Source organism: Crinia signifera, chromosome 3 (genome assembly GCF_055691185.1).
Source record: "Crinia signifera chromosome 3, ASM5569118v1, whole genome shotgun sequence".
NCBI classification, from domain to species: Eukaryota; Metazoa; Chordata; class Amphibia; order Anura; family Myobatrachidae; genus Crinia; species Crinia signifera.
In genome coordinates this window covers 318,016,518-318,029,263 of record NC_139219.1, presented here as the reverse complement: position 1 = coordinate 318,029,263, position 12,746 = coordinate 318,016,518, and the positions used below count along the sequence as shown (strand labels likewise).

The 12,746-nt window shown below is 44.1% G+C and overlaps 1 protein-coding gene across 1 annotated transcript in view; it reads left to right on the top strand.

Annotated features, from left to right (window-relative positions):
* Window positions 1-3,269: 3,269 nt before the first annotated feature.
* The window catches only part of LOC146063035 (uncharacterized), a 59,961-nt gene continuing 50,484 nt past the window's right edge, over window positions 3,270-12,746 (top strand). The window contains exons 1-5 of the mRNA XM_083175045.1: window positions 3,270-3,374; window positions 3,660-3,856; window positions 8,160-8,322; window positions 9,620-9,769; window positions 10,777-10,937. Of these exons, the coding sequence (XP_083031171.1) occupies window positions 3,674-3,856; window positions 8,160-8,322; window positions 9,620-9,769; window positions 10,777-10,937 (657 nt within the window). The 5' untranslated portion in view covers window positions 3,270-3,374; window positions 3,660-3,673. The remainder of the gene's footprint in view (window positions 3,375-3,659; window positions 3,857-8,159; window positions 8,323-9,619; window positions 9,770-10,776; window positions 10,938-12,746) is intronic.

Genomic DNA, 12,746 nt, shown 5'->3' with positions numbered 1-12,746 from the left:
GAGGACCAATAATACACACTTACAGGCGGCTGTAGTTAACTACAGCCGACCAGTAAGCGTGTATTATTGGTCCTCAGGAGTAGGGATGCCAATCCCGGGGCATTTTTTCAATCCCGGGAATCGGGATTGAAAAATGCTCAATCCCGGGATCCCGGGATTGGCATCTCTAAGTCAGTTTAGGCCAAAAAACAATAAAATAAGAAGCCCAGTCCCAGTCCCCCCCCCCCCCCCGCTCCAGCCGCCCCGCACATTCATTTACTTACACCAGCGGCCGGGAGCAGGGCAGACAGGAGCGGGCGTAGGCAGCAGCAGATCCGACGGCTGATGCTGCCAGGTCCGGTCCAGCGGGCGGCCGACGCTGCCAGGTCCGGTCCAGCGGGCGGGCAGCAGAGCGGGCGGCCGACGCTGTCCAGGTCAGAGATGATTCTGGAGCAGGTATGGGCAATCCGACCTGCGCAGCGTGATGGTCAGAGGTCACGCTGCGCAGGTCGGACTGCCCATACCAGCTCCAGACTGCAGTCTGGGGATCAGGAACTCCTGGGTAGCGTCTGAGCACTCGCTCAGACGCTGCCCGGCATTAGATATGCGCATGCGCATATGATCCCGAAATCCCGGGATTGGAAGATCCAATCCCGGGATTCAAATCCCGGCGTTTTTTAGGCCAAATCCCGGGATCATCCCGATCCCGGGATTGGCCACCATACTCAGGAGTGCTGCTCATCCGTATATCTTGTATTTACCTAAGGCTGGCTAGCCTTACCTGCAGCGGGCACCCTGGGCAGTTGGTATCAGGACGCTGGGAGAGCCGGTATTGTACATTTTCTCTTTCTCTCTCTCTCTATCTATAAATAATCTATATCTTGCTGTACGGTCCGGCACTGCCCATCCTCTTAGTCGCAAGACTTAAAATGCCCAGGTGCCGATCACTCGTCAAACCGACTCCACACAAATAGCGATATACAAACAGATGTCACTCTGGGTCTTTGTGGTGAAAAAAAGTAAACTGCTTTTTTTCACCACAAAGGGGGGGCAGTTGATAGTCCCACTGTCACCCCTTGTCTTTATCTCCCCAGCCCCACAGGCTGCAGAATAGATGCTGTGCGCATGCAACTATCTGCAGCCTGAGGGGCTGGGGACATAGTCAGCAGCTCAGAGAGCCACTAGCCATGCCGCCACAGCAGCGATAATGGGGCATGGTCTCATTTAAATAGGCCAAGCCCCTATCACTAGGCCACACTCTGAAAAAAATTGGGCGTGCCTCTGCCGCACAACAGATCTCCCCCCCCCCCCCCCCCCCCTCCATTAGGGCTGCTTTAAGATATTTCCCGGGCTGGATTAAATTCCCAATCCGCCCCTGGATGAGGGACTACTGCTACCAAGGACGCTTGGACCCTGCAATGATGGGGGGATTACTACTACCAAGGACGCTGGGACCCTGCAATGATGGGGGACTACTGCTACCAAGGACGCTGGGACCCTGCAATGATGGGGGACTACTGCTACCAAGGATGCTGGGACCCTGCAATGATGGGGGACTACTAGTACCAAGGATGCTGGGACCCAGCAATGATGGGGGACTACTGCTACCAAGGACGCTGGGACCCTGCAATGAGGTGGGCTACTGCTACCAAGGATGCTGGGACCCTGCAATGAGGTGGGCTACTGCTGGTTTCTTTAAAGAGACAAATGAGACACTGTAGAAATCAAAGCATCAACATCCTATTTCCAAAGGCAAAGTGACTTAACATTTTATCTTTTATTAACAATTTCAGTACATTACGGCTAATTTGCTTTTAAGAATTTCAGAATTGTAGTTTCTGCAGTATTTATAGTGTTTCTGTATTATTTTATTAATTAATTCAATTTGAATATCTCAATTCTATAAAGATTAATGGAATTTTACCTTTTTCAGATATACAGTAGCTATTACCACTTTTATTATTTGTGTGTATGACATCCCCTTCTCATTATCTGATGTAGGCTGCACCCCTCTCGGTAACGCTAAGAAGAGTTACTAAGTGACCAATATCACATCTGTGTATTTATTTGTTTATTTACAGTTTCTTATATAGCGCAGCAGATTCCGTTACAGTGTCTTATATATCGCAGCAGATTCCGTTACAGTGTCTTATATAGCGCAGCAGATTCCGTTACAGTGTCTTATATAGCACAGCAGATTCCGTTACAGTGTCTTATATAGCGCAGCAGATTCCGTTACAGTTTCTTATATAGCGCAGCAGATTCCGTTACAGTGTCTTATATAGCGCAGCAGATTCCGTTACAGTGTCTTATATAGCGTAGCAGATTCCGTTGCTCTTTACAATAGTAGACAGTGATAAAACAAACTGGGTAACAACAGACAGACTTGGAGGTAGGAGGGCCCTGCTGCAAGCTTACAATATATGGATAAAGGGGGAAACACAAGGACAGGCACCAGTGATAGCATAGCAGTCCCACCAAGTTACAAGTCCAGAAGGGAAGCTATATAATACATAAATGCCTCAGAGGGTTATGCGTGTAGAGCTTAAATATTATAGGCTTGCCTGAAGAGGTGTACAGTATAATAATATATTAACTTGAAAATAGTGTTAAGGTACTTTATATCAAAACTAAAATGTCCATTGCAACCCACAAATAGATTCAGATCTTTAGAAATCTAAACCCACCCAAATTTCCAGGATCCGAACCGAGTCCAAGTTCAGATCTCCTGAGGAGATCCAAACTGATGCAAATCCCGGTTCTGCTGTTCCTGTTCTTCAAAATTTTAATTTGAAATCAAAATTTCATGTTTTTGGATTGTAAAAATTACATGATTTCAGCTGATTCTAGCAAGAAATCCCAAACCCAAGATTTGGATTTTAAGTCTGAATTCCGAACCAAAACACTTATCTTTTTGCAAAATCAAAACCAAAACACGAGGATGAAATTAAAACCAAAACACGAGACATCGGCCACATCTCTACCCAAAACTTACCTCCTACTTTCTGATGCAAACCAAGAACACAAGCAAAGTTAGATAAAAAAGGAACCTAACAATAAATACAGAATTAATCCCTATATAAAATATGAAGGATGATTAATTTAGGGGCAAACTACCATCATTCTCTGTTGAGTAATAGTTATAAGAGCTATTTAGTTGAACACGTTTTACAACTTGTTGCATAACATTTATATACAATGCTTTCAGTACCTCCCTCCAGACAAAGTGCAATGGGATCATTCAGTAAATGTCACCAGCGAAAATGTCAACAGAGTTTAGGAGGAGGAGGCGTAAATATTCTCCATGTGTTTAAAAGCAAATGATTATCACCAGGAGAACAGAGAGAAGACATAGCCAGCTCCCTGTGTACCATAGGCACTGTACAGTGCTCACAGTAAGTAACCTAGCTTGAAAAGGCAACTATGAAATGACAAAGTCAAGTAAATTTTTATTTGAGACATTTCAATGTTAAAATGATTATTGGAGAACAAAGATAAAATGTTCTGAAATATATAATTTACCTAAAACAGCTTTGCTACTGTACCTACAGCAATGTAACTGTCTCTAAAAGCAGAATAACATCCCTATTTCATTCAACATAATGTATTTTGATAACCATGAATTTCAGTGTAGAAAACAATGTATATATTATACGTTAAGTGGTTTGTCTCTTCTCTAGATATTTCAGAAGACATGATCCCCTTGGATCCCGTTACGATTCTTCTGTCTGTTGTGGTCATCCTATATCTGGCCAATGTTTTTAACAATCGGAAACAACTTAAGTTCAAGAATTTCCCCCCTGGACCGACACCGCTGCCCATCATTGGGAATATGCACATGATCAACATGGCAAAACCTCATAATTCTTTTATAAAGGTAATACTCTATTTCAAATAACTACAATAACCACTACATAATTTAAGGGGATGGAGGGGATTTGAAATGTTCTTAATTTAGGTGGAATTATTTTTGAGACCACCATCAAAAATTATGAAATATTAATGGTGGTCTCCCAGCTCTACATGTTGGTCCGAGGAGACCAGAGCGCCAACTGTGATCTGTAAGGAACCCAGGCATGGTCCTGGCTCTCACCTATCCCTGGGTTCCTTTCAGATAACTGTTGGTGCTCCGGTCTCCCCAGACCAACATGTAGAGCTGGGAGACCATGATCAAAATACTTTCACCGAAAAACCCCATTTAAATTGAAAGGATAGGTTCATAATTTCTATCTTTTTCTTAAATATATGACTCACCAGCTTAGACTCTATTTAGGTGCACCTTCTGTACCAAAAGATACTGATCTCTTTCATTATGTAACAAGATCTCTTCAAATACTCCGTAAGCTCATTGTTCCGGTAGTCTGCACATTTTGTTAATGAATGATATGTTAGTTAAGCCTCTGAGTGCCAATGTTGCTGTGAGTGATGAGCAAAATATTCGTTAAAAATGGCAACCTCACCTACAGCAGCTGTTTTTTTTTTTTTTTTGGGTGCAATATTTAAATAAACTTTAGTTAATTGACTTTAGATCATTTTCCTGCATTAACTAAAATGATTCCTATTCCTCGACAGCCCGGCCATATTTATTACGAATATTTTGCACATCTCGGTACTTGTGTATTTTGGCGGCGCCCATCGCATCGCATACCATAACGTATACGATGGTATGCGATGCGACGCGATATCGTACGATAGTGCACGATGGCATACAATTTTGAAATTGTATGCCATTGTACATGGCATACAATGCCATACGATGCGATGCGATTAAACATTGTATAAGCACCCTAATGGGTGCTTATACAATGTTAAGCACCCAATTGGGTGCTTACAATGTTAAATGCACCCCCACGCCACCCCCCCACTATAAACGTGAACCCGAAGCGTGGGGCGGCGGTACGCGTCCTACGACCTTTTCATACCCCCACTATCCACGTCGGCGTGGAGTTGAGAATCGAATAGTGTGGCGAGCGCAGCGAGCCACCGAGCCCGAAGCGTGGCGAGCGCAGCGAGCCCCGCGCGGGGACGCGGATACCTGTGAAGCCCGCGAAGGGACGCGTTTACCTGTGAAGGTATCCGCGTCCCCTCGCGGGGCTCGCTGCGCTCGCCACGCTTCGGGCTCGGTGGCTCGCTGCGCTCGCCACACTATTCTGTTCTCAACTCCACGCCGACGTGGATAGTGGGGGTATGAAAAGGTCGTAGGACGCGTACCGCCGCCACTCGCCACGCTTCGGGTTCACGTTTATAGTGGGGGGGTGGCGTGGGGGTGCATTTAACATTGTAAGCACCCATTTGGGTGCTCAAAAGCACCCTTTAGGGTGCTTATACGATTTTTGGTCGTATAGGGGGTCAAAAACGCGTCGCATCGCATCGTATGCCATCGGGTGCATGGCATGCGATGCGATGCGATCTGTCCGTCGTACGACGGACATCGGGGACGCCGCCAAAATACACAAGTACCCACATCTCCCATGGCAACGCAGGCAATCAAAGGGTTGAAGTTCTTTTTTAATTTAAGCTTTAATAGTAACTTTTGCTAGTTTTCAGATGTGAGCTTTTTACAAGTTAATTAATGTTTTTTTAAACTAAGGAAGGCAGGGTTAGTATAACAATAAATAAGCGGATGCACTTATGCACAATAACGGTATAGACGACCAGCTGGTGGTTCGGGAAAAAATGGAATGTTTAATACAAATTTATTAAACCCCGCCCCCATCTTGCTGAGTGTTTGCTGGTGGTTTCCTTTGCAGTCACCTTCAGTGAAAGCTACTCCATATCAAAACTGGCTTGTGCATACACAGAAGACTCTAAAGGGGTTTATTTACTAAGATGGGAGTTCTATAAAAGATGAGATGTTGCTATGGGCAACCAATCCGATGTCATCTATTATCTTCTAGGAGGTACAACCAATCAGAATCAACTTCGTATTTATTTAGCACCTTCTAGAAGATAATAGGTGATATCTGATTGGTATCCATAGCAACATCCCATCTTCAATAGAACTCCCATTTTAGTCTAGAACCCTAAGATTGGAGGGCAAAATGTTGAGTACTCTTAACGCTGTTGGCAACATTTGATAGTAAATTGTGATGATATATGATTTTTCATATTGATAATTAGCAATAAGATTAAAAATAGGATCAATTATCTTTCCTTTGTTCTAATTTCAGAGAAACAAATGCATATTCAGAACAAATGTTTTTGTGTTTTTAATATTGTATTATACTCTTTCTTTATTTACCTCTCAAAGTATAAAATAATATTTGGTGAATTGAAATCTCTTTTATTAACATTATTATATGAATATTCTGTGCGCTACATTTTTATCCAATTTAGCAAAAAATACCACCGAGCACGAAGTGTGGCGAGCGGACGCGGATACCTGTGAAGCCCACGAGGGGACGCGGATACCTGTGAAGGTATCCGCGTCCCCTCGCGGGGCTCGCTGCGCTCGCCACACTTCGGGCTCGGTGTCTCGCTACACTCGCCATACTTTCTATTCTCAACTCCACGCCGACGTGGATAGTGGGGGTATGAAAAGGTCGGAGGACGCGTACCGCCGCCCCTCGCGGGCTCGCTGCGCTCGCCATGCTTCGGGTTCACGTTGATCGTGGGGTGGCGTTAACAATTGGGGGGGCCCAGGGTGGCTATTTGTGGTCTGTGGGCCATTTATCATTGTTTCCTATGTTAAATCGGGTCAATTGACCCATTTAACATTGTTCCCTATGTAAAATCGCGGTAATCGCGTCAGTCGCATCGCATGCGATGCGACCGACGCGACTTCCATTTTAAAACGCATTTCTATGTAAAATCGCGGGCATCGCATCGGTACATGCGATGCCCGCGATGGGCGCCCCTCTAGGTAAAGAGTACTAAATATAATAATTATAATTAATATTATATAATATATTATATTTATAAATATTTATGATAAGAATGAGATGTTTATGAATTTCACTTGACAAGAACAATTTAAACCTCACAGACTTGTTAGACTATGCTGCCATTGGTGTGGCCAATGAATAAGATTTGTCAGCGATAAAAAAAAAAATACGCAGACTTATTGTGGAAAGTGAAAGGTAATGTCATAACTTACAATATTTCATATTGTTTTTTTGGTACTTGTTTCCTAGAAGGGCGCCCACGATTTTGATCTTAGGCATCGCAAGGAAAAAAATTGCGTCGGTCGCATCGCATGCGGCCAAAAAAACGCATGCTATGCGACAGACGCGATTACCGCGATTTTACATAGGGAACAATGTTAAATGGCCCAATTGACCCGATTTCACATAGTGAACAATGTTAAATGGCCCACAGACCCCAAATACCCACCCTGAAGTGTGAAATGCCCCCCCCCCCACAATTGTTAACGCAACCCCACGATCAACGTCAACCCGAAGCGTGGCGAGCACAGCGAGCCCGTGAGGGGCGGCGGTACGCGTCCTCCGACCTGTTCATACCCCCACTATCCACGTCTTTGTAGAGTTGAGAATAGAAAGTGTGGCGAGCGCAGCGAGCCACCGAGCCACCGAGTCCGAAGCGTGGCGAACGTAGCGAGCCCCGCGAGGGGACACGGATTACTTAACATGTATTCCGCGTGCGCTCGCCATGCTTCGGGCTCGTATTCCGCATCCCCTCAAGGGACTCGCTGCGCTCGCCACGCTTCGGGCTCGGTGGCTCGCTACGCTCGCCACACTTTCTATTCTCAACTCCACGCTGACGTGGATAGTGGGGGTATGAAAAGGTCGGAGGACGCGTACCGCCGCCCCTCGCGGGCTCGCTGCGCTTGCCACGCTTCGGGTTGTCGTTGATCGTGGGGTGGTGTTAAAAATTGGGGTGACAATTTCACACTTCAGGGTGGCTATTTGGGGTCTGTGGGCCAATTAACATTGTTCCCTATGTAAAATCGGCTCAATTGGGCCATTTAACATTGTTCCCTATGTAAAATCGGTAATCGCGTCGATCGCATCGCATGCGATTTTTTGGCTGCATGCGCTTCGACCGACGCGTTTTACATTTTACCATGCATTTCTATGTAAAATCGCGGCCATCGTATCGGTCGCATCGCATGCCATTATAATGGCATGCGATGTACATGCGATGCCCGCGATGGGCGCCGTTCTAGGAAACAAGTACCATTTTTTTAACGACTTCTTGATATTAATGTTATTGTTTGACAGATGTCAGAGAAGTATGGACCAGTATTCAGCGTCCAAATGGGATCAAACAAGTTTGTTGTCCTGTGTGGGTATGACACTGTGAAAGACGCACTCATCAACCACGCTGAGGAATTCTCTGAAAGACCATATTCGGCACTGGCTGATAGATCATCAAGAGGATATGGTAACTATTTTGAAAGTCATGAAAAACATTACATAAGAAAAAAATCAAAGATAGATACATAAACGAGGGAGTACCCAAAAAAAGTATATTTAATTAAAAAAGAATATTGTGTATTTATTTGTACATTTTGAAACTACACTCACCTACATAGCATTGTCCCTTAGAATCAATACATTTGTCCAAATGATTTTTCCATTGTTCAAAACTTTTTTTTAAACATTTCCTCCTTAATTCCTTTTAGTACTCTTGCTGTTTTTGTCTTATCTTTTCAAATCTTAGCAAAATGTTTTCCTGTAAGCTCATTTTTCATCTGAGGAAATATTTAAAAAAATTACACAGGACGAGATCGGGTGAAAATGGTGGGTGATGCAAAGATGTCATGTTGTTTTCGGTTAAAAAAATGTTTAACGGGTTGCCATGATAGTAGAAGCAGTCACCTTTTTGCTACATATTGGGACATCCGTATATTCCTCATATCTTGATGCAATATTTTCAAAACTTCCAAACTTTGGTTGACTGTTTGACCCTGGGGTCCAGAATGTCTTGACAAATTTTCATCACATTTTCTTTAGTTAGTGCATCCAAAGGATGTCCGGAACGAGGTTAAACAACAAATGACATCTGACCTTGTTTGAAACTGTAGAACCATTTGTAAACTTGTGTTTTACTCATGGCAGCTTCCTTGTTGTTTGTGTAAATTAGCCATTACAAAACTTGGCAAACAATTGAATCCCTTGTTGAAAAAAAAAATCACTGGAGTCAAATGCTACCTTCCCCCCTCAACATCTGCAGGAATACTGCCTCAGAAGGTTTCCGCAAACATTCCTCTAATAACAGAAGCCGTACTAATAGCGTCCCATCATATTGAGCACGATTCTGGTTTCTTTTGAGTACCCCCTCAAATTCTACACGTGAAAAGTGCATCAATGTAAAAATAAAAAATAAATCTACCTCAATGAATGAACAATGTCAGGACCTTCCAAAAGAGTCAGGGCATAGTAATATAATTTTGTATTTTCTTCCCAATAGAAATCTTGCACTTGCCCCGGACACCAACCTAGGGGGACACTAATACTGACTAATTGTGCAAATATTGAGGACTTACCTTCATTGTTCCTTTCAATATGCAGCCTGTGAATTCAAGAGACCAATACTAGTTAAAAACATTCAGGACAGGTAGTAGGGTGCTACTCCAGGCTGAAAGAGTCCTGACCTTCAAACATACTATTTTTTTTTATAAACGAGGTATAGAGTATACAGTAAGTGTAATACAGTGACATCTATTCACTCTATTCAGGTGTTATCTTTGCTCATGGCGAGAACTGGAAAGTGATGAGACGATTTACTCTGTCAACGCTACGAGATTATGGGATGGGGAAGAAGAGCATAGAGAACAAGATTGGTGATGAATGCGAATTTTTAATGCAGACGTTCAGATCCTATGAAGGTGAGTTCTTGTTCTCATACCATCTATCACTTCTACCAGCGCCCCATAGTGCAAAGTATCAATTAAAATTCCAACAAATGTATTGATAAAAAGATAGTTGCAAAGGTCTGGATCACGCACCAGAGTCGGCGGCTCTAGTCACCGCATTCAAATGGCATGTGTGGCGGTGTAGCGAACACCTTTGTGTCGGAGCCGGTGACACTCAACATGTCCCCAGTATCTCGTTTGCAGACACAACACTAGGCCCCGCCCCCAGGTTCTGGTTGTTCCTCAGTCTTGCACAGGAGTGGCGCTCAAAATAACAGTGGTGAAACATTGACCACATGATGCTGCTTTAAATTGTCTTTATTGATTTTGGAGTGCGCTTGCTGTTTTCTTGTTTTATCTATCTATCTATCTATTATATATATACTAGGTCAGTTGATAGATAGATATTGGGTGCCGGATAACTGGCCAACGGTTGGGATCCCGAGGGTCAGTATACCGATGTCGAAATCCCGACTACCCAACACTCATGAACCCAACCAACAGGGGCTATTCTCCCTCATGGGATCCACAACTCTCAAAGAGGCAGAAAAGACCCGGCGGCATACCGGCATACTGACAGCCAAGAACACGACCGTCGACCAGTCATACAACACACAGATTATATGTACTGTATATAATTTGTGTATCTATTTCCACTTGTTTGATGGACCAGGTATATGCCTATTCCCCTTAGTCTAAACCCCATGCGTCTGTCCACCCCTCTCTGGACCCCCCCCCCCCCCCTTGAAAATCCTGCATTTGCCCCTGAAACCCCTCTTATTCTTCTCTTTGATGACTAGAATGTATAGATAGGGATGTATTTCACAGCTGCTTATACCAGTTTTGGCACTACTCATGTATTATCATGATACAAGGTATCATACATTACTCCATATGCTTTTTCATGATTTTTTTATTTTCTATTTTTACTAAAATTGCCTATTTTTAATAAAAAAAAACTGTCTTTGTTCTTTCTGCAGGAAAACCATTCAATAACATGACCATCATTAATGCTGCTGTAGCCAATATAATTGTGTCCATACTACTCGGCAATAGATTTGAATACGGAGATCCAAATATTCTGCGGCTCATGAAGTTACTTAATGAAAATATAAGGATTATTTCAAGCCCTATGGTTGGAGTAAGTATTCCCGAGATGCAAGTGTCGTGCCCACCAGGATTTGTACAGAAACGCATACTGGTGGTTTCTCATATCTGCGGCTTGAGTACATACATACCATCGAACAAACATACAGTAGGTTACACCTTCGACCGCCTGTGCAACCCGATGGTTGCTTGGAATGACCATTAGAATTAAGCCATTAGAGCGATTGTAACTTTGTACACAGACGCAGTCATAGTCTCAGACATGCCCCTGGAATGGTCGCGACATGTCTGCAATTGATTTACCACACCTGTTACCTCTTATAAATGCTTCCTGCCTTCCCATCACACTGCGTCCATGTCCTCACTGGGGGATTTAATACAGATTGGCGGTGGGATGTCAGCAAGGCTTGATTTGCCTTGTAAAGGACTACCGCTGTAAAAAAAACTCGGACAAATTTGGACTCATTGACATCTCACCCAATGTGTCTGATTCGGAGAGGTGCGCAAGTGTGTTTTGCAGACACAGAGATGGAACCCCTCTCAGCGTTGTGAGGGCTGGTGATAGAATCGTCAGCCCTTGCCAGCCACCAGGCCCTGCTATCCGTCAGAAGGGGGCACCTGCGCATGAGACGGCCCATTCCGACAGAGCTCCCCGCTGCCGTACACTGCCTCCCCTTCACAGTTCCCAGGTCCCCACTGCCTTCCCGCAGCCCCCTAACCCTGCCTGTCTCCCTGAAGCGGAGATGGGCAGGGTTCCGCCGTCAACCTGCCAAATGACTGGGACGCGCATACGTGTGAGATGCTTGCGCATTCCAGTCTGATGGAGTCCCTCTCAGCCAGCGCTCGCCAGCGGGGACATTCTGGCAGGTGCTGGGGATGAATGAGAGGGGCTCCGCCTGTATTGTATCTTGCTACACAATGCTTTGCATTAATTGCGGCATATGCAGTTATGTTACAGTCATGCTGGCAAATGTAATCGGATACGAGTTTGGGGCGGGGATGTCAGCTAAGAATGGCCATATTTTTAAAGTGGCAATCAACCAACCTGGTATTACCTTGTAAATGATTGCTGCTTTAAAAATACAAACAATGTCGGCTGACTTCTCGCAACTCCGGCAATTTCGGACCCTGGGCCTGATTCAATAAGGGTTGTAGTTTTGGGATTAATCGATTAAACCCAAAACTACAATGCTCGGCGACAGAATGCCGGGGCAGCCAAGCACATGGCAAGGCCTTCCCGCATGCTGGGTCCCACCCCATGATGCAATGACAAAATGTTGCTGTATAACAAGGCGCTCGCACATTACTCGTAGACCCGTACTTCCCCAGATAAGAAAATGCCAAATGCACTGTATCCCAAATGAGATATATATGTACAATTCTGCCTAAAACTAGTTTCCCGCCCATCAAAACTGACGGAAAAACATAACAGTAATGTGAGCATCGTCAGGCGCCAGGTCAACATTAAGTCTTCAGGTACAAAATGTCGACAGGTTCAAAAATCATCACGACAATGGTCGATGAATAGTTGGCATGTTTTTTGGGGATTGCTATATATATATATATATATATATATATATATATATATATATATATATATATAGAATCCAGAAGTGGAGCAGCACTGCCTTGACAAGTACTTAGCTTGTTGCGGTGCCTTCCAAAAACCCCACGGGGTATACACACCAGTCCAGATGGCGGCACTCAGCAGAAATAAAGGGAATTCAACCAGGTATAATGATCAACGTTTCGAACTTTAATCAGTTCTTCATCATATATCCTGATGAAGAACTGATTAAAGTTCGAAACGTTGATCATGGTTGAATTCCCTTTATTTCTGCTG